The following is a 22,274-nucleotide window of genomic DNA, read 5'->3' as shown; positions in this document are numbered from 1 at the left end:
GGGTTTGTTTCCTAGCACCCGTATGGTGGCTCACAACTGTCTGTAACTCTAGCCCCTGGGGATCTAATGGCCTCTTCTGTCCTCTGTGGGCACTGCATGCACACGGTGCACAGATATAAATGCAGGCAAAACACCAATACACATAAAAATAAATAAAATTTATAAAGTAAGTATTGGTAGTAGGAAAAACTATTTTTAAAATGTCTTATTATTGTGTGTGAGTGGGGGAATGTTTGCGTCAAGGTACACATGTTGCGATCAGAGAACAGCTTTTGGGGGTCAGTTCTTTCCTTCCTATGGCTTCCAGGTACCAAGCTTCGGTTTTCAGGCTTATATGGCAAGCACTTTTAGTTACTGAAAATCTTGCTGGCATAAAAGCCTATTCCCCTAGAAATCAAAGTTTTTGGAAAAACTGAAAGTCCTCCATAGATCACTTCCTAGACTGACTGCTTCCAAAATGTAAATACCTATCTATTATTAGCTTCATTTTATAAATGATACAGCTGATATCCAAAAATGACAATAGAGCCCAGGTATCTATAAGAGTGCAGAAAAAAATGTGTGTGTGTGTGTGTGTGTGTGTGTGAGATGACTCAATGTTTAAGAGTGCTGGTTGCTCTTCCAGCGGACCTTGGTTTGATTCTCAGCACGCATGCAACAGCTCAAAATTGTCTGTAACTCCAGGGAATCTATCACCCTCTTCTGGCTTCAAAGGGCACTGCATACACACATGTGGTGTACAGACACAGCCGAAACACATAAAATAAAAATAAACGAATCTTAAAAACAACAGAAAAAAGCCTGGTAAGGAGCTACAGGTAAAAAAGGGAAGAACAAGAGCTATACATAACATTCGCTTGGCAACACAGCTCTCACACTTTAAAATATCATTTTTCTTGGATGAATGGCATTTTAATTGATGGGCATTTCTAATTCTAGAACCTTCATACTACTGTTTTTAAAACTCTTCAGATAATGATAGAATATGTATAATCTTAGCCACTGAGTAAAATTATATCATAATCTGTTCTGAGGACCTGTTGAATAAAAGAAATCATGATGATACCTGGCTAAAAAACAAAAAACAAAAACAAACAAAAAAACCACCAAATACCTAAACAAGCAAGCAAACAAACAAAGCCAAGACATGGATACATTTCTTTTATTTTAATATTTATTTATTTATTATGTATACAATATTCTGTCTGTGTGTATGCTTGCAGGCCAGAAGAGGGCACTAGACCTCATTACAGATGGTTGTGAACCACCATGTGGTTACTGGGAATTGAACTCAGGACCTTTGGAAGAGCAGGCAATGCTCTTAACCACTGAGCCATCTCTCCAGCCCCCCCTTGGATACGTTTCTGTAACTTTAGAGTCTAGCAGAGAGGTCAGTGACCATTTCCTGTGAAGTAGCTCAGACTTTACAGAGGCACACAGCAAGTTGTTGGAGGGAAGCAGCTGCAGATGGTAAGCAGATGAGTGCACATGGTTATGTTCTAAGACAATGTCCTTACAAAATAGGTGTTGGGCAGGATTTGGCTGAGGGCTGCAGTTTGCTTATTCTCTGTCAAGTCAATATGCAAAGAGAAAATAGAAATTTAGTAAATGTTGAATTGTACACAAAGACTTTGATACAGACCCCCCCCCCCCCCCACACACACACATAGAGTTTCTCTGTGTAGCTCTGGCTGTCCTGGAACTCATTCTGTAGACCAGACTGTTCTTGAACTCAGAAATCTGCCTGCTTCTGCCTCCCAAGTGCTGGGATTATAGCACATACTACCTCACCAGGCAAGATATTTTTAAAAAGTTCAACAGATGTAGCTTGCATCCTAGGGTATCTTTGTGCTTTGTGGATTGCATTCTAGAGCTGGATGCCTTTCAACAAAATTACTGTGTTCATAAAGGAATAAGAATGTCTTATCTTCTACAGAGTGAGTTCCAGGATAGCCAAGGCTACACATAGAGAATCCCTGTCTCAAATAATCAAAATAATAATAAAAAAGTTACACCTTTTAAAATTCTTGTAATTTTGGTGGCCTATGGTCTCTGGAACCTTTGGAATCCATGAAAACAGTAAAAGTGATGTGTTAGTTTGGAAAACATAAGGCCATAGACTGTGTCTTGCTCATTTTGCCACTAGTGCCTAGCTAGTATAGATGGCTAGGAGTGCTTAGCAAATATTTGTTCTTGAATGAATAAATGAATTTAAATTGCTTTTAATATCTTAATAAGTATAGTAGAAATTGTATATAAGTAGTCTGTTTTTTGACTTAAGTTATGCCATTTCTGAGAGTACAGTAATTTGCTTATGCTGATAGTTCCTTGGTAATTGATAGCATCGTAGGACATTAACTTGTCCAGACAGAAATTACCATGGTCATAAGAATAGGGCCTAATTTCTTGAGTTCTTTATATATTTTGGATATCAGTCCTCTGTCTGATGTGTGTTTGGTGAAGATCTTTTCCCATTCTGTAGGCTGCTTTTTTGTCTCATTGACCGTATCCTTTGCTTTGGAGAAGCTTCTCAGTTTCAGAAGGCCCCATTTATTTATTGTTACTCTCAGTGTCTGTGCTACTGGTGTTATATTTAGGAAGTGGTCTCTTGTGCTCATGCACTGAAGGCTTCTTCCCACTTTGTCTTCTATCAGGTTCAGTGTGGTCAGATTTATGTTGAGGTCTTTAATCCATTTGCACTTGAGTTTTGTGCATGGGGATAGATGTGGATCTATTTTCATTCTTCTACATGTTGACATCCAGTTATGCCAGCACCATTTATTGAAGATGCTTTCTTTTTTCCATTGTATAATTAGCTTCTTTGTCAAAAATCAGGTGTTCATAGGTTTGCGGATTAATATCCAGGTCTTCGATTTGATTCCATTGGTCAACCTGTCTGTTTTTATGCCAATACCAAGCTGTTTTCATTACTTTATTATTTTTTATATTTATTTATTTATTGGTTTTTTTGAGACAGGGTTTCTTTGTAGCTTTAGAGCCTGTCCTGAAACTAGCTCTTGTAGACCAGGCTGACCTCGAACTCACAGAGATCTGCCTGTCTCTGCCTCCCGAGTGCTGGGAGTTGTGCATCACCACTGCCTGGCTCTTCATTACTTTATAATAGAGCTTGCTTTCAGGTATGGTAATTGTAATGGTCTGTTCTGTTCCTTTAAGAGACAAGCCATGCCCCCCCTTCCTTTTCCTCTTGTGTGTGTATGTATGTGTGTGTGTGTGTGTGTGTGTCTTTCTCTTCCTCTCTGTCTCCCTCTCTGTCTCTCTCTCTCTCTCTCTGCTCTTCTCCCCTTTTCCCTTTCCCTCCATAACCCACTAAATAAATATCCAACCTCACTTTGCATAGTGTGCCTATCCATGTCTCTGTCTCTGGCCCGCAGCTGGTCGCCACGTGGGACTCCCTGCCCGAGACCAGCTGCCTTCAGAGACCTGTGGCATGGTCTTATGGTGTTTCTATTCATCCTAGTCTCTCACTCACCACGCGCTTCCCTGCCTGGGACCTGGCAGCCTTCATGGCCTGCTGGGGTTTCAGGATCCACTGCTTGCTGACTGCTGCTTGGGGACCTGCGGTGTGGTCTCATGACAGCATCACTCGGGGACCTGCAGCATTTTTACTTAAACCATAACAGTAATGCCTCTGGAAGTTCCTTTATTGTACAGGATTGTTTTGGCTTTTCTGTTTTTTTTTCTATATGAAGTTGATTATTGTTTTTTCAAGGTCTGTGAAGATATTTTGATTGAGAGAGCCATTATGGGGCTAGCAAGAAACCTGGCACTAGAGACATTCCCAGGAATCCACAAGGATGACCCCAGCTAAGACCCTAAGCAACTAAGCAATAAAGGAGAGAGTGCCCAAACTGGCCTTGCCCTGTAGTCAGACTGATGAATATCTTTTTTTTAATTATTGATTTTTATTGAGCGTTACATTTTTCTCAGCTCCTCTCCCTGCCTCTCTCCTCCCCGCTTCAATTCTCCCCCAAGGTCCCCATGCTCCCAATTTACTCAGGAGAGCTTGTCTTTTTCTACTTTCTACTTCCCATGTAGATTAGATATATGTAAGTCTCTCTTACTGTCCTCATTGTTCAGACTGATGAACATCTTAAACATAACCATAGAACCTTCATCCAGCAACTGATGGAAACAGAAGCAGAGACCCATAGTGGAGCACTGGGCTGAGCTCCCAAAGTTCAGTTGAGGAGTAGGAGGAGTGAGAACATGAGCAAAGAGGTCAAGACCATGATGGGTTCACCCACTGAAACAGTTTATGTGAGCTAATGGGAGCTCACCAACTCCAGCCAGACAGGGAAGGAACCAGCATAGGTCCAAACTAGTCCCTCTGAATGTGGGTGACAGTTGTATGACTGGGGCAGACTGCTGTGTGTGTATGGAAGGTGGAGGGGATAGGAGGAGGGGAGAGAGTGGGAACTGAGATTGGTATGTAAAATAAAAAAAGATAGTTTGTTTTCCTTTAAAAAAAAAAAGGAGCCTAAAGAGGCAATTGTCAGCAGGGGCTGGTGCTTGAATGCTCATGCATCTACCTTATTTTCTTGCTCATTAGAAATATTAGTTTAAAACAATATTGTTATGAAGCTTTGTTTTGTTTTGTTTTGTTTTGTTTTGTTTTGTTTTGAGACAGTGTCTCTCTATGCAGCCCTGGCTGGCCTGGAACTCATTATGTAGAATAGGCTGGCCTGGAACTTACAGAGATCTATCTGCCTCTGCCTTCTAAGTACTAGGTTTAAAGGTGTGCACCACCACACCCAGCATGAAGTTTGATAATTATATATAGTTTGTTAAAATTTAGATTAATATTTTTGACAAGAGAAAGTAATGATAACACAGTTGGAAAAGTTGAATTCTTTTTTCAATAAGTGTTCTTTGTATATAGACAAAAATACCTCAAATCATGAGGAGCTGTGAAGGAAGATAATGTTAAGTGTTGCTCAGAAGTAAATTTCAGTACTCTGTAGTTAGTAATAAGCAGTTAAACTGTCACTAATGCAAAGTATTTCCTCCCAATGGTTGACTTTTATCACAAGTACATTTATCTGTGTGTCCATCCTACATGTGTGCCAGTGCCCATGGAGGCCAGAGAATGCATCATATCCCAGATCTGGAGTTATAGGCAGCTTTGAGTCACCCCCCCCCCCCATGGGTTATAGAACTAAATTTGGATCTTCAGGAAGACCAGTAATCACTCTTAACTGTTGAGTCATCTCTCCCCAACAATCTCCCATGTCATCATGGTGGTCCTCCCCAGTTGTCAGCCTAGCATACTGGCAAATGTTTGTAATCCAGCTCTTGGGAAAGAGCGACAGAAGCAGCAGGAGTTAAAAAGCCAGACTGAGCTCTGTAAGACTGTCACAAAAGAAACAGGCAACAAACAAACAACAGCAACAAAAACTGCCCAGGTGTGATTTATTCCGATGTAATTCTAGCACTCAGGAGGCTGAGACAGGAAGATGCTAAGTCTGAAGCCAGTTGGGCTACATAGTGATACTTTGTCTCAAAAAACAGCTTCCAAGAAATCTATGGAAAAATTTTATCCTTTGAAACTAGGGAGGTATAATATATTATACAGTGTGTATGATGGGCTCTACGTGCCGGGGACTCATCTCTACAGGTGTGCATTTAGAATTAAATTTTTCAAGTTTTCTTCATTTTTACCCTCCTACTTCTTGAGAATTTAAAAATATTTATTATTATTGTGTGTGCGAGGTGTGTATGTGTGTGTGTGTGTGTGTGTGTGTGTGTGTGTGTGTAAAAGCATAGAACAACTTTTGGGAGTCAGTTTTCTCTTTCCTTTTTGGGTTCTGAGTATCAGACTTAGATCCTCATCCTTGCCTGGTAGTGCTTGAACTGCCGAGGGAGTATTTTTAGAGAAATGTAGTGTAGGTCTATATAGGCCTTCCCTTGCCTTGGTGTCGCGAGCACTACTGAGTGGGCCTTCTGGCCTTACTTGAAGGTCTGCAAGTAAATGACACTCAGGATTGTAGTTCTCTGCTTTGTCCGAACTAAGTTTATTGTATAGGCACTTCAAGATCTTATAATCGTTCTGGCACAGCCAATAAGCAAGTATCAATATCACAAACAAAAATACATTATCACACAGTCACATATTCACTTCCACTTCAATCCTATTACACTGAGGTGGCATTCCTTGGCCAGTATATATTTCTAAATCCTAGGCAAAGCATTAGTATATTCTATCTAATAAGGCATTGGGGTATACTACCTGATGGCAGTTCGTGGCTCTCGAAGTAGACCTCTGGATCAGCAAGTCTTGATCCGCAGGCAAGAGCTAGTTCTCTGGCTCTTGGAAGATCTCTGATTCGGTGTCTCGTTGATATTGATTGATTCTCAATGCTGTAGAGGTTCCCTGGCGCCTCTCCGACAGAGTCTCTAGCAGATCATCTTGAGAATGTCTTCTGGTTGTTTCTGCCCCATATTTATACTACTCTTCAACATTATCTCACTCTTTGTTTCGTCACACTTTTGATTAGCACTCCTGTCTGCCTATCTATATTACTATGTCACTCTTATCATCACTGCACACATTTCTACTAGACCCGTTTCTCCTGGACTTGTCCTAGACTTGTCCTTACAGACTCATCTAGGCTTGTCCTTACAGACTCATAACACTTGGCCTCCTGTATGCTGGGATTAGAAGCATGTACTTCTGTATATGGCTTCTTTCTATTTTGTTTTGTTTTGCTTTTAGACATATAGCTATGGCTGTCCTGTAACTCAGTGTATAAATCAGGCTGGTCTTGAACTCACAGATATCTGCCTACTTCTGCTTCCCAGTTTTGAGATTTAAGGTGTGAGTCACTATATCCAGCTTGTACCTGGCTTCTTACAAGCTTTTTTCCTAATAATATGTAATATTTATTACCTATACCTGTTATTTCATTAGAGACTAAGTTAGATACTGAGGTACCTTGTTGATTTAACTGAGCTGTATTTGAAAAAAGACTCTCTTGTTTAAAAAGTAAGTTTTGAAACTATTGAACTGTAGCTGTGTGACAGGAACCAGGGGCTATAATGGGGACAGTGAATGTAACTAACTTGTCAGACTTCTTAAACATATTTTAAAAACTTCCTCATGTTTGTTGTTTTTGGCCTGCACTCTTTTCTAACCCAACAGTTAAATCCTTGCAACAGAAAGGGCCATATATTTTAACTTTTGAAAGGGTAGGTGGATGGACTGTTTTTTCTCTAGAGTGAGTCATAAGAAAGGGAGCCCTAAAGGGTGGCAGTTCTGCTTTAATGAGCAAAGGAAGTGGTTAAGTCCCTGGGGCCTCTGTAGCCTGAAGAAGAAACTAAAACATGGCCCCAGGAGCATCTAAGATTAAATACTGTTAGCTTTGTTGGGGTGCGTAGTGAGTATGGACCAGTCTCTTTTCTTTACCCCATATTTCACATCCTCACAGGGCTCTCTCTTGTCTAAACGGCCTGGATGGTCTGGCCTTAGTTGTGTCATACTTGATATGTTCCAGACCCAGATTCTTGGGATCTGTGTTTAGGGTGGATTCCCAGGAATCTTGATCTAATAATCTCAGGAAAAGGAGAGAGAGCTCCTAGTTTTCACTATGTTCTAAGGAAAACCAAGTGCAGGAACCTCTTAGCAGTAGCTTTGGCTGATCTGCGCTCAGCAATACCTTTCTTATATCACTCTTGCCAAGGAAAGAGCTGCCGTGGAGAACTTGGTGTTCTCCAGCCTTTTCAGAGGTCACAGGCAGACAGGGCAAAGGGGCAGGACCTTAATTAGCTAGAGACTTCTGGAGAAAAGCCACTTGGCAGTGAGACAGACACTGTCTCCTAGTGACATGCAAATCGTCCCTCCCTTTATAGCTTTTAGGCCCTGAGAGGGTAGTATTGAACAGCAAGACACTTTTGTGCAGTGTAGTCCCGGGGTGATTTTATAAGCCGGAGAAGTAATATGACAGCAGTTTATTTAGACACTCAAGCATGCTTTATTTCATTTCTCTGAACCAAGCATTCTGAGTTGTAGATGAAGAAGAGGTCAAAGCCCCAAAGAAGTACTTAGCTAATTAGTTATAGCTAATTAGGCTGTCCATGTGGGAGAGTGAAGCTGAATAGTTCCATAAAGTTGAATAATTTTTATGCACCAAGTACTGTATTAAGTGTTTAGCTTAGTTTGATTAAAAAGCATTATATGGACTGGAGAGATGGCTCATCAGTTAAGAGCACTTGCTACTTTTTGCAGAGGACTTGAATTTAGTTCCTAACACCCATGTAAAGCAGCTCACAATTACCTGTAATTTCAGTTCAGAGACCCAAAACATTTCTCTGGACTTTGAGGGCAATTGAATTTTCACATGCATATACATAATTGAAAATAAAATAAATATTTTAAGAAAAATTTATTATTTTTATTTTATGTTTATGAGTGTTCTACCTGCATATATGTATGTGTACTGCATACTTGCATCTCCCAGAGAGGCCAGAAGAGGACACTGTTTCTCCTGTGGCTGGAATTGCCATGTTAGTGCTGTAAACTGAACTCTAGTCCTATGCAAGAGCAACAAAGTGTGCTTAATTGTAGAGTTATCTCTACAGTTAATCTTAATGAAATAAATCTTAAATGAATATATATAATCAAAAATTTCATCTTGGGTACAGAGATGGTCCATTGATAAAGCTCTTGCTGCTAATCCTGATAACCACGTGTAGAAGGAGAGAACTCTCGACTTCTGCACATGCACCACAGACACAGAGACACACACAGCTACACAGTCATACACAATGAATACATAAGATGCAAAAGATTAAATTCTCTTTTAATTATACGGAAACTTAGCCTTCAGTGGTTAAATGCCTTTTTTGAGCAGAGCTATGGTGTATTTGTTTAGATCTAAGTCCATTTGATTTTAAAAACTGTCTTCTTCTTCTTCTTCTTCTTCTTCTTCTTCTTCTTCTTCTTCTTCTTCTTCTTCTTCTTCTTCTTCTTCTTCTTCTTTTCTCTCCTCCTCCTCCTCCTGCTCCTCCTCCTCCTCTTCTTCCTCCTTCCTCTTCCTCCTACTCCTCCTTATTTTTCTTCCTCCTCTTCCTCCTTCTTCCTCCTTCCTCCTCCTCCTCCTCTTCTTCCTCCTCCTCCTTCTTTCTTCTTTCTTCTTCTTCTTTTTTTTACAGACAAGGTCTCACTATATAGCCCTAGCTGGCCTGGAACTCTGTGTCGACCAGGCTTGCCTTCAACTCACCAGTTTACCTGCTGTCAACTGAGTGCTAAGAGTAAAGGTATAAACTACCACATCTGACTAGACTATATTCCTTAATAGTTGTTTATTCTAAAGGTCTTGATGAACTCAAGATCTACTTGGGCTAGATAACAAGTTCCTGGCCAGCAAAGACTACATAGTGAGACACAGTCTTTTAGTTTTTTTTATCGATTTTTATTGAGCTCTACATTTTTCTCTGCTCTCCTCCCTGCATCTCCCCTCCCCTTCAACTCTCTCCCAAGATCTCCGTGCTCCCAATTTACTCAGGAGATTGTCTTTTTCTACTTTCCATGTAGATTAGATCCATGTATGTCTCTCTTAGAGTCCTCATTGTTGTCTAGGTTCTCTGGGATTTTGATTTGTGAGCTGGTTTTCTTTACTTTATGTTGAAAAACCACTTATGAGTGAGTATATGTGATAATTGTCTTTCTGGTCTGGGTTACATCACTCAAAATGATGTTTTCTAGCTCTATCCATTTTCCTGAAAATTTCAAGATGATATTTTCTCTGCTGTGAAGTACTCCATTGTGTAAATGTACCACATTTTCCTTATCCGTGTTTCGGTCAAGGGGCATTTAGGTTGTTTCCAGGTTTTGGCTATGACAAGCAATGCTGCTATGAATATAGTTGAGCACATGTCCTTGTGGCACGGTTGAACATCCTTTGGAAATATACCCAAAAGTAGTATTGTTAGGTCTTGAGGAAGATTGTTTCCTAATTTTCTGAGAAAGTGCCACACTGACATCCAAAGGGGCTGTACCAGCTTGCACTCCCACCAGCAGCAATGCAGGAGTGTTCCCTTTACCTCTTAACCTTTCCAGCATAAGTTGTCATTAGTGTTTTTAATCTTGGCCATTCTTACAGGTGTAAGATGGAATCTCAGAGTTGTTTTGATTTGCATTTCTCTGATGACTAAGGATGCTGAACATTTCCTTAAGTGTCTTTCAGCCATTTTAGATTCCTCTGTTTAGGTCTGTACTTCATTTTTTTTTATTGAATTATTTGTTCTTTTGGTGTCCAATTTTTTGAGTTCTTTGTATATTTTGGAGATCAGACCTCTGTTTGATGTGGGGTTGGTGAAGATCTTTTTTGACTCTGTAGGCTGTCGTTTTGTCTTGTTGACCCGAGACACAATCTTTAAGGTATAAATTACTAAATCTTATACTGTGTCCTTGTATCTAGTGCTGCATCTGTGGTTTAGTTAAGACCTTTTAGAATGTAGTCTGAAATAAAGCAGACTTAGGGTTAAAGATGCTAAGAGGGCAAGCAAGATGGTTCAGTGGGTAATGTCACTTGCCACCAAGTCTATTTAATATTTATTATTTATTAAATATTATTTTATTAATATTTATGCCAACCTGTGAGGTAGATATTTTTATTTTCTTGTTTTATAAACAAGGTCCTATAAATTTAAATACAACACGTATGGCTCATAAGTAGTGGGGTTGGGATTTAAGCTCAGGTGATATGCTTTCAGAATCTTTGCCCTCATAGAGTTCTATTTAGTATATCAACTTTCTGTAAATAGTATGGTTCAAACAAGTTTCCCAAGGCAAGAAGATTAGCCACAGGCTGTTGTAGTAACCAACCTAGTTGCTTCTGAAGGTGTATAAAGGTCATTAGTTACTTCATAAATTCCTTCCTGAGATGGGCTTGGCAGCTGCCATTCTTCCCTGTGGTCTTAGCCCTTTTTGGAAATCATTTTCCAAAGAACATCCTTGAAAAATTTTTCTTATATTTATTATATATATTGTGTGCCCTCTTTTGGCCGTGTGGAGGTCAAAGGACAACTTGCTGGAATTGGTTTTATCTTTCTTCTACCATCGGTCAGCAGTGTAGCAGGTGCCCTATTCTGCTGAGCCATTTCTCTGGCCCCTCTTTTTTTCTATTTTCTTCCCTTTTCTTTTCTTCCCTTCCCTTCTCTTCTTTTTCTTCTCTTTTTCCTTCATTCCTTTTTCTTTTTTTTTTTAAGCAGGATTTTTACTATAGCTTAAGCTGGCTTTCTACCCGAGCCTCTAAGTGGTAAGTTACCAGCCCAACAATAATTTTGATGCTCTTCTCTCTACTGCATAGCTTGTTCCAGGCAGAGGGAAAACTGGAGTCAAGTTTGGAATAACTTCTTTAGGGTCAGAGTCTAAGCAGCATCTGGAAGCATTTGCAAGAGGGAAACTTGAACCTATTAAGAGTTCCTGTTGCCTAGAGTTTGGGGTCCTGTTATAGGGGTTGGAGGGTATCTTTAGGATTTTAGTTGGCCTGCTCTTCTTCAGATTCTCAGTGAGAGGCCAGGGTACAGAACTGAGAATGACCTACTCCCTCTCTGTGATCAAGCACAGATTGCTCAAGGTGTAAGCAGGTAAGCTTATGTGGTCACTCAGTGCTGTAATTGAGGAACATAGAAAATGCACCGGGGGAGAAAGAAAGGAAGAAGGGTCTAAATGTTCATAGCAAGAGAGATTCAGAAAGGGAATGAAAGCCGTTGAAGCTAGATCTTCAAAGACAAGAAGTATATTAGCAGAGAGGTACCAGAAAAGGCATTCTGAACAGAGTCAGCCTAGAAAAGCAGGGAATCTTCAGGAACAATGGGTTGTTCTTTGAACTAGAGAGTTGGGGTGTTAGAGGGACGTAATAGTAGATGAAACTGGATGTGTGGGGAGGCCCAGGTCCTGAATACCTTGTATTTCATGACAAAGCTTAAATACTATTGGAGTTGAACTTTACTGTGGGTATCTGAGATAGAGAGTGACATCAGAAGCTCAGCATGGAAATGTTAGAGGCTGGAGCAGGGTTTGGATACTCACACCCATAATTTCTGTACTTGGGAGATGGAAGCACAAAGATCAGGATTTCAAGGTCCGTTTTGGCTGCATATTTCCAGACCAGTCCTGGCTACATTAGATTACCTCTTTAAAAAAAAAAAAGCCCTAGTACAGGGAAGCTAGCCAGAAAACTGTCGTGATGATTGACTTCAATTGTGTGTGATAGAAGGGTAAAGCATGTGATGTTGGGTGACTGGCTATTGTTATGTTTTCAATACATGAAATATGAGAGGGAGGGAAAGAGGGGTATTTATCTATAGGAGAACAACTGCTGCTTTAGGGAGATGAGGTTTGAAGCTAGAGAGAGAGAGAGAGAGAGAGAGAGAGAGAGAGAGAGAGAGAGAGAGAGAAATACATGGATGAGAATGATGGCATACAAGTGATAGTGGAAACCATAAAAGGAGAATGAGATCTTCTGAGTAAAGTTCATAAAATAAGGGCAGAGTTGAGGATAGAGCCGTAGGAACTCTGATGCATACAGACAGAAGTTAGACAGTCTGAGGAGGAGCAGTCATAGAGATAAAATTCATTCCAGGAAGCCAGGAATGTAGAGTTTCTAACACAGGGGAAAGTGTCAGTTGTGGCAGAGAGCAAGTTGGGTGAGCCCTGAAATGAAGCTACTGAGTCATCGGTGACCTCAGTGATAACAGCTTCCGTGGAGGGGTGGGGACGGAAGCTAGACTGCTGTGACTGAGGACACAGAGGCAACAAAAGACTTCTCATTTGAGAAATACAGTGGTATGGGGAGGGGAGGAATAGCATAATGTTTTTAAGAGGGTGCAGGATTTAACGATTTATTTCTTCAACGTTGGAGGAAGTGTAGAGAACTGAGCTGACGAAAGGTTGAAGAGTAGAGAAATAGTAATTGTAGCCAGTGAAGGTGCTGCAGCTCTCAGAATGAACCATTTGTTGTGGAAGCTCTGGACTTTCCTGCCTGGAAACCTGCAGCCACTAGGAGTGGAGTAGACAGGCAGAACTTTGTTTAACAATAAGTATGTATAACACCATTTATTGGCTAACTTCTGCATGACAGATATTTTTTGTAGGTTCTAATGTTCTCCACAGCTCCCCAAAGTAAGTATTTTTTACTGTTTGTGAGATATAGAAATAGGTTTAAAAAACACACTTGTTAATCGTGGAGCCAAACTTTCAGCTGGGTCTTTGGATCTTCAAGATGGGCTCCTGCTTCACACTGTTATTTTTTCTACTAGAGGCTGAGTGTTTTGACTCTAGAGTACCCTTGCAGGGGGCAGAGATGGATGGTCCAGAGGGACAAAGATAGAATTTGGAACTGGTGCTTGCCTAGAGGGGATATGACCTCATTTGTGGCATTAAGGAGGAAGGTATTCATCTGCTTTTTTTTCTTTTTTTTAAATTTAGCTTGTAGTCCTGGTGGCTGTAGGCTTTAATATGCATGTGCATCTATATATATGACGTATGTTCAAATGAGTACAGCTGTCTGAAGAGACGAGAAGAATATATTGGATTCCTTGGAGCTGGAGTATGAGCTACCTGACATAGGTGCTGGGAAACTGGATGTAGATCCTCTACAAGAGCAGTACAAGTTCCTAACCACTGAGCCATCTGTCTAGCTGTTTTCCTTTTACCAGGGCCTTAGAGGTACTGAAAGTTCATTTTGTAGATTGTTTACAGAGAAAAAACAAGATAAATCACTCCTTAGTGGGAGTGGTTCACTGTAGTATCTTATTGTTGTATGATGTTGGAGAGTTTCTGTAGTGGGGCTTAATCTTTTGACAAACTACTTATGAAGAGTTACCAAACAGTAGAATGATATTCTCTTGGCACAGGACGTATGGTAAGTGCACTGATAAGTATTTTTATGTGAATTGGTCAATTAGGTAAGTAGAAAGGACAAAGCACTAAGAATCCGAAGACAGTTCTATCCAGTCTGTGTGATAGCTAGTTCACCTTAGGGAAATCCCTTCTGCAGTTCTCTGTTAGTCACCAAGTTGTTGCTGTGCTAAGACACCATGACCTACAGTAGCTTAGAGGAAAGTTTATTTTGGTTTACAGTTCCAGAGGGCTAGGTGTCTGTAATGGTGAGGAAAGGATGGTGGCAAGAGCAGGAAGCTGAGAGATTACATGTTGACCACACAGGAAGCAAAAAGTGTAACCAGGAAGTAGGTGAGGGACAGTGCGTCTTAAATATACACCTACCACACTATGTAGTTCTAAAATATTTCCTTTGGGCTGAGGGTGTAGTTCAGTGCTGGAGCGCTTGCTTAGCACGTGCAAGGCTGTGGCTTAGATCCAGCACTGGAAAGAAAAGCAGAAAACAAAATCGAATAATAACAAAATTCAATAAAACTAAAGTACTTCCATTACTCCAAAGAAATACCTTTTTATTTTTTGAGCTGTTTTTCCCATTTTCCCCTCCCTGTGATAACTATCAGTATCTATTGGGAATGTTTCAAACTAGTGGGATTTTATGGTCTATAACTCATTGTGACTACCTTCTTTAGTTTAGTAGAATAACTTGGAAGTTTACTGTCTTGGTTAGTTTTTATTGTCAACTTGTTATTGCCTGAGTCACGTAGGAATAGGGAACCTAAGTTGAAGAATTTCCTCTATCAGATTAGCCTGTGGGGGCATTTTCTCCACTGCTAATTGTTATAGAAGGGTCCAGTCTACTGTGGGCAGTACCCTACCTAGGCTGTCTTAAAAAACTAGCTGAGCATACAAAAGGGAACGAGTCAGTACTGGGATTAAAGGCATGCACCACCATTTGATTGCATACTTATAAATGATTCAAATGGCAAACTTTCTTTTAATACACACCCTTTAAAAAAACTAAAATAAAATTGTTGTATGTGTGTGTGTGTGGAGCCCGGAGGACAGCCCTGTGGTGGTGTCTCTCTCCTGCCACTGTGGGATGGGGATAGAAGTCAGGCTGTCAGGTTTACATGGCAAATACTTCCAAGTGGGTTAGGTGTGGACGTGGATGTCCTACAGCACCGTGGAGGCCAGAGGATAACTTTTGGGAGTTGGTTTTTCCTTCTATCTGTTGAAGCTGCTGTGCTTTGTACTCCAGGCTCATTGGTCCACCTAGGAATGTTGGGAGCCCCGAGGAGCTGGAGCTGCACAGTCTGCCTAGCTTTTTATAGAGGTTTAAGATCAGTTTTCATTTGTCAGGTTTATTAGCAAGTAATTTTACTATTTTTACTGTTGTTTTAAAGATAGGATCTCATGTAGACCAGACTGGCCTCATTTTTTTTTTTTTTTTTTTTTTTTCCGAGACAGGGTTTCTCTGTAGCTTTGAAGCCTGTCCTGGAACTAGCTCTTGTAGACCAGGCTGGCCTTGAACTCACAAAGATCCACCTGCCTCTGCCTCCTGAGTGCTGGGATTAAAGGTGCCGCCCGGCTGGCCTCAGATTTTATGTAACAAAAAAAGGTCACTTTGAACTCTTAATTCTCCTTTTTTTAATCTCTCAAGTCTGGATCACAGATATGTATTGCCATGTTTACATTGATCCATTTTAAAAAAGTTGTGTTTAAATTTTGTTATGTTGATAATTTTGGTAAAATATGTAAAACATAAAGTTTGCCACCTTAAACATTTGTAATTGTACAATCAGACCAGATATGGTGGCATACCTCTTCAATCCCATTATTTGATGAGGTAGAGGTAGGACTAGCAGTTCAAAACAAAACTGCATGGAAGTTCATGCCTGTAATCTTTGTACTCAGGAGGCAGAAGCAAGAAGATTGCCACAAATGTGAGGCCAGTCTTGTTTATGTAGTTAGTTCTAGGCCAGCCTAAGTTGGGAGACCTGTATCAAAACCAAACCAAATCAAACAAACAAATAAAAAGAGTATACAATTCATTGGTAATACTTAGCACATTTGTAATCCTAGTACTAATCCTAACCAGTGCTACAGTGGACTTACTTTTACATAGCCTTGTTGGAATATCTGTTTTCTATTTTGAGTGGGAGTAGAACTGGGAGGTAATGTGATAATTCTATAAAGTTTTTGAGGAACTAACTTTTTTTTGGTTTTTATTTTTTTTCCTCCAATGATGGGTATTGAACTCAAAGCCTTGTACATGCTAGACAAGTGCTGTATGAACCAAGTGACATATGTAGGCCTCAAACTGGTTTCCCTATGGTGGTTGCACCATCTGCCGCCTCATAGTCAGTATATAAGGGTTCCAGATTTTTTGAGAACATTCCAGATTCTTTGCCAAACTTGTTTTTCTTTCTGTTTGCTTCTAATTGCTTTTAATTTCTGTTTTGTTTTTTATTGGTAGGTATTCTTGTGTGTATGAAGTGGTATCTCAGTGTGACTTGATTTGTACTTCCCTAGTTACTCTCGAAGCTGATTATCTTCCTACATGTTTATTGGCAACTTTTATGTCTCCTTTGAGGAAATGTATTGAAGTTATTTATTTAAAATTAGGTTATTTGTATTTTTGTTGATTTTATAAATTTCTTTACATTGGATACTAAACTGTTATAATTGTTGTTTACAATCATAATACTCTTTCCAAAAGGCTGACATTTTGCCTTCTTCATAACATCCTTTGGTGCGCGGTGCTTTCAGTTTACTTATGTGTCTGTCTGTTTGTTTGTTTCAGGCTGGAGATTGAACTGAAGGCCTTGCACATATAAGGCAAGGGCTCTACCACTGAGCCATATCCCAGACCGTAGATTCTATGGATTCTAAGTCATTCTACTGCTTGTGGCTTTTGGTTTCTTATCTAAGAATGTCAAAACCAATGTCATAAGCATTTATTGTTTTAGCTTTTATATTTAGGTTATTGATCCATTTTGAGTTATTAATTTTTTGTTTTGTTTTTTTGAGATAGGGTCTCATTATGTAGTTTTGGTGGGCCTAGAACTAGGTATGTAGATCAGGCTCATCTGGAACTCACAAAATCTGTCTGCCTTCACCTTCTCTGAGTGCTGGAATTAAAGGCATGCACAACTATGTCTGGCTTTGAATTAAATTTTGAAAATAGTGTTGAGCCTTGTATATCTTTAAATTTAAACCATTAAAAGTTTGCTGTTGGAGTTTCTGCAGTTGCTAATGATTCTGAGATTTAAGATCTCAGCAGATATCAAAGGGTGGTTTGGTTGCTTTTGGCTGCTGTGTAGCTCTTTACCATGATATGCTTCTCAGAAGACATTTTTACTTCCTTAGATTTTGCCCGCTGATGTGTATTTGATATGTTTGGGGCTACTGTGAGAATAAGGTCCCGATTGAGGGCTGCCAGTCAGTGGAATGATGACACATCTTCTGTATATGTAGTGGCAGGCTTGTCAGCATCTCAGCCTGTGAAGAAAAGGAGCAGGATGAGATGAAACAAATGAAACAAAGCAGAGCTGCAAGGGCTCAGGGGAACAGGGTGCTAAGGTCTGTTGAGCCCAGCCAGTTTCTAGCTCTGCATTTGGTTTGTTGAGAACTGTGCAAAGTAGTAGTAAGTGTGAAAAGGTAGAGTTTATAGACCAGATCTGAATGTCTGCATGTACAAAACATCACAGCTGAGCTGGGCATGGTGGCTTACACATGTGAACCCAGCACTCAGGAGGCTGAAGCAGGAGGTCAACTTGGGCTATACAGTCAAACATTGGCTCAAATATAAAACAGATGCTGACCCCAAAGAATTGTTGTGTTTCTGAAGATCATGTGGAGTTGTCAAGGGGAAACAATAAAATATATAAAATTTATACATTTGTATAAAAGATATACAAATGAAAATATCTGGCAATGTAATTGTAAATCAAGAAAATTAAATTTTGCTGGGCTTGGTGGTGCATACCGTTTTGTTTATTTGTTTGTGTTTTGAGACAGGGTTTCTCTGTGTAATAGCCCTGACTGCCCTGTAACTCACTTTGTAGACCAGGCTGGTCTCAACCTCTTAGAGATCCTCCTGCCTCTGACTCCCAAGTGTTGGGATTAAAGGTGTGTGCCACCATGCCCAGCTAGTGACGTTTGAATGAGCTACGTGATAACAAAATCTTTTCAGCCCTAGTCAAACCCACAGATAACTTTATCCCTAAAATAAACAATCAAATACATAAGTAAGCCTTATCAAAGACTTGAACCCCAACCATTTGGTTAAGCTACTTTGATTCACAAAATATGTGTGCGATGATGGTTAATATTTTTAGTTCTGCTTCTTTTTTTTTTCTTCTAACTACAGTTTATTCAGGAACCTTGAACAACCTTCTGAAGTTCTGCTTCTTTTTTTTATTATGTATACAGTGTTCTACCTGCATGTATGCCTGCAGGCCAGAAGAGGGCACTAGATCTCATTATAGATGGTTGTGTGTCATCATGTGGTTGTGGGAATTGAACTCAGGACCTCTGGAAGAATAGCTAGTGCTCTTAACCTCTGAGCCATCTCTCCAGCTCATGGTTAATGTTTTTAAACAACAAAATTCTAGGGGTAAGTTGACATAATTTTCAACATCTAATCTTTCACTCTGGCCTAGTTTGCTTTCTATTGCTATGATATATCTCTATGACCAAGGCAGTTTATAGAAGGAAGGATTTTTTGGCTTTATGGTCCCAGAGGGACTAGAGTACATCATGTCAAGAAGGCATAGAGGCAAGCAGCAGACATGGTGGCAGGAAACTGACAGATCACATGTCAACTGTAAGCTCTAGACAGAGAGAGCAAACTAGAAGTAGAACAAGGCTTTGGACTTACAAAGCCCTTCCCTAATGACACCACTCCTCCAGGAAGGCTGCATCTCCTAAACTTCCCCCAACAGTGTTACAAACTGGTAGTCAAATGATCAATTTTCTGAGCCTATGGGGGATGCTTCTCTTTCAAAACAGCACACCTTCTTTGTTGTGGAATAGAATATTTGTTTAACTATGTAAAGATATGTTACATTTGTTTGTGTTGTAGAATAATTTTTAACTTTGTGAAGATGTGTTGCTGTTTTACTTTGTCTTCCTAAGGCACCTGATCGGCCTAATAAGAAGCTGGACAGCCAATAACTAGGCAGAGGAGGGATAGATGGGGCTGGCAGGCCAAGAGAAAAGGGGAGACAGCAAGCTATCTGGGGCCAGCCAGCGGGGGGGACAGCTAACCAGACATAAGATAAAGCAGGAAAACAGGATGGACAGTACATAGATGTGGTAAATGAGCCTTGGGATGGGACAGCACATAGATGAATAGAAATGGATTAGTTTAAGTTAAAACAAAACTAGCTAGAAAAAAACCTAAGCTAAGACTAAGCATTTATAATTAATAATAAATCTCTGTGTCGTGATTTGGGTGTGTCAGACCAAGACAACGTGCTACATTTGGTGCACAATGTAGGGCGCCAAATGTTTTAACTTCAGCACTGTGGCTGCACCTTAATCTACTGCTGTCTCAGTCAGCAGCTGCAACTTTGCAGTTACTGACCTGTTTCTTTAGCAGTGGCTTGGTGAGAATTCTGTTCTAATAGGCACCGGCCCTTTCACTGCCACTAAAGGTAGCTTTAACTATATCTTTATCATTCTAATTTTTAATAAGACTTGATATTCAAAGACTGGGGTGAAAACTTGCAAGCTCAGAGAGGCTGAGTAGCAACTACTTTAGTTTTTCTCCTTGTTGCTATTCATGGAAGACCTGTGCTTCCACTTTACCAAACCAGAAAAAGTTGTGCCACTCCAAACTCCACCCTACTACTTCCTGTGACCATCTCTCCCAGATGTTCTCGAGGCTCTATGGTTACTTTCTGTCAACTAGTTACTAACTCAGCCTCCTGACCCAAGGTTAATTTTATTTAATTAATGCAAATGCAAACTTGGGGTTCACAGTGTGATCGGATATCTCCCAGCAACCTCTTTCTTTTACTCTTTTCTCTGTCTCTCTATGTGTTTCTTTCTTCCTCCCTCCTCCCTCTCTCCCTCACCCCCCCTTTTTTTTGAGGCATGGTCTCTCTATGTCAATGACTGTGGGTCACGACCCCTTTGGGAGTTAAATGATGTTTTCACAGGGGTTGCCTAAGACAATCAGAAAACACAGTTGTTTACATTATGATTGATAGCAGTAGCAAAATCACAGTTATGAAGAAGCAATGACAATAATTTTATGGTTGGGGGAGGTCACCACAACATGAGGAACTGTGTTAAAGGATCGCAGCATTAGGAAGATTGAGAACCATTGCTCTATGTAGTCATGGCTATCATGAAGCTTACTATGTAGACCAGGCTGACCTTGAACTCACAAAATCTTCTTGCCTGTGCTGGGATTAAGACATGTGCCAACATGCCAGGCCTTTATTTTTCTTTTTAGCCATGCGTTAAGTACATGGTACTGTCAAATTGTGTTTTTTTTTCTCCCCCTGAGACAAGGTTTCTCTATATAGCAGTCCTGACTGTCTTAGAACCCACTCTTTAGACCAGGCTGGCCTCAAACTCCACCTGTCCTTGAGATCTACCTGCCTCTGCCTTCTGAGTGCTAGGATTAAAGGTGTGCACCATCACCATCTGGCTTTTTGGTATGTCTTTAATGAGTAATAGTAGAGCAGCGTGCACATACATACATACAGACACATATGTGTACATGAAAATGCCTATAGGAATAAAGTGTATATATCAATGTCTGAATTTTTTTGTATGTATGCAGCATTGTGAGATCGTAATTAGGGCCTTATGCACGCTAAGCAAGTGGCTTACTAACTTATATCCTTTGTTTGTTTGTTTTAGTTCTTGTTTAATTCTTTGGTGTTTTCTGTGGGATTATTGATCTTTTATTGAGTTTTTGTTCTTTATGTATTTTGGATATAAGAGCCTTTTTTGTGTGGTGCTGAGGTATTGGGGCTTCACGTATACTAGGCAAGTGTTCTTCTGTGGTGCATCCCTTTAGCCCTTGGATATAAGTTTTTTGTTTGTTTTGAGTCATGATTTCTAGGTGGTCATTGATGTAGCTAAGGGTAATGTGGCACTGGGGATGGAACCCAGGGCTTCATGCATGCCAGACAAATACTCTGCCACCTGAGCTAAATTCTCAACTGTGTTTCTGTGGAGACAATCTCACCCGTAGCCCTGGTGGCTTTGAACTAGTGATCCTCCCACCTCTGCTTCCTGAATACAGATATTTGCTGATAATGTACAACAAGTCCTTTGTTGTTCATGTATTTTGTGAATATTTCTCATTTTATTAACTGTTCCTTTATAGTTGGCCCTTTTCTGCATCTTGTTAAAAAACAAAACAAGAGTTTGTATTCTCTAAGATCATAAAAATATTCTCCAAACTTTTTATTTATAAGTTTTATTAGACCTGGAGTTTGGGAAGTGAACATATTTAATCCTAGCACTCAGGAGACAGAGGCAGATGGAGAAGCATCTCTGCGAGTTCAAAGCCAGCTTGGTTGCACATCATCAAGTTCTGGGTCAGGCAAGACCCTTCCTACAAAACATTTTTGTTAGTGTTGAGCCTGTCAATGCAGGTCTATAATTCCAGCTACTCAGAAAGATCATCAATTTCAGGCTAGCCTGGACCTCTTAGTGAATTATCTCTGTCCAGTGCTTCTTGCCTAGCATGCGTGAGGCCCCAGTGTTCACCTCTAGTCATAAGACAAAACTCAGACCCACCAATTTCAGTGAGGTCTTGGAGCACTTAGCATTTCTAGGTCCAGTCTCTTTGCTGTAGCAGCTTGCTTATGTGAATGATTTAGGAAAGAATTTTGTGTTTAGGGATATTTTAAAAATATTACTCAGGACTCTTTTTAAAAATAATTTATTTTTGTTTTCTTGTGCATTGGTATTTTGCTTGCATGTATGTCTGTGTGAGGATGTTGGATCCCTAGGAACTAGAGTTACAGACAGTTGTGAGCTGCCATGTGGGTACTCATTGAACCTGGGTCTTCAGGAAGAGCAGCCAGTGCTCTTAACCGCTGAACCATCTCTCCAGTTCAGACTCTTTATTTATTGTAGTTCTAGTAGGTTGCTATAAAGTGGTTACAACTAAGTAGTTGCTCCATAAAATCTTAACTTTTTATTATTTAAAAATAAAGTCTCATTTTAATGAAAGAAACCTTATTTCATAGAGTTTTTTTTATTATTTTCTTTTTTTGGTTGTTATTGTAGAGAATGGAGATTTCTTTTCGCTCTTTCTTCTCCCTCTTCTCCCCCTTCCTCCATTCCTCCCTTCCTCCCTTTCTTCCTCTTTTTCTGTCGTTCTCTCTTTTGAGATAGGATGACCTTGAATTTGCTGCAGTCCTCTTGCCTTTCTGTC

General features: G+C 40.1%; 1 protein-coding gene and 1 long non-coding RNA gene across 5 annotated transcripts in view; one reads left to right on the top strand and one right to left on the bottom strand.

Moving 5' to 3' along the window:
- Stim1 (stromal interaction molecule 1) overlaps nucleotides 1–22,274 on the top strand; it is a 178,299-nt gene that overhangs the window by 32,819 nt on the left and 123,206 nt on the right. The window contains exon 1 of one of the 4 annotated variants that reach the window (XM_048429692.3): nucleotides 13,123–13,144. The exons of the other annotated variants lie outside the window; for them this stretch is intronic. Coding sequence (XP_048285649.1) covers nucleotides 13,123–13,144 — 22 coding nt within the window. Of the gene's footprint in view, nucleotides 1–13,122; nucleotides 13,145–22,274 lie in introns of those variants that run through there. 4 annotated transcript variants of the gene reach the window in all.
- Nucleotides 1,149–6,559, bottom strand: LOC146893390 (uncharacterized). The gene is made up of 2 exons (XR_015003005.2): nucleotides 6,248–6,559; nucleotides 1,149–1,567 (listed from the first exon to the last, which is right to left on the bottom strand). It is a non-coding gene; the product is annotated as an uncharacterized LOC146893390 (long non-coding RNA).

Source organism: Myodes glareolus, chromosome 7 (genome assembly GCF_982192425.1).
Source record: "Myodes glareolus chromosome 7, mMyoGla1.1, whole genome shotgun sequence".
In the NCBI taxonomy this organism is placed as follows: Eukaryota; Metazoa; Chordata; class Mammalia; order Rodentia; family Cricetidae; genus Myodes; species Myodes glareolus.
This window is presented reverse-complemented; position numbering and strand designations above follow the sequence as displayed.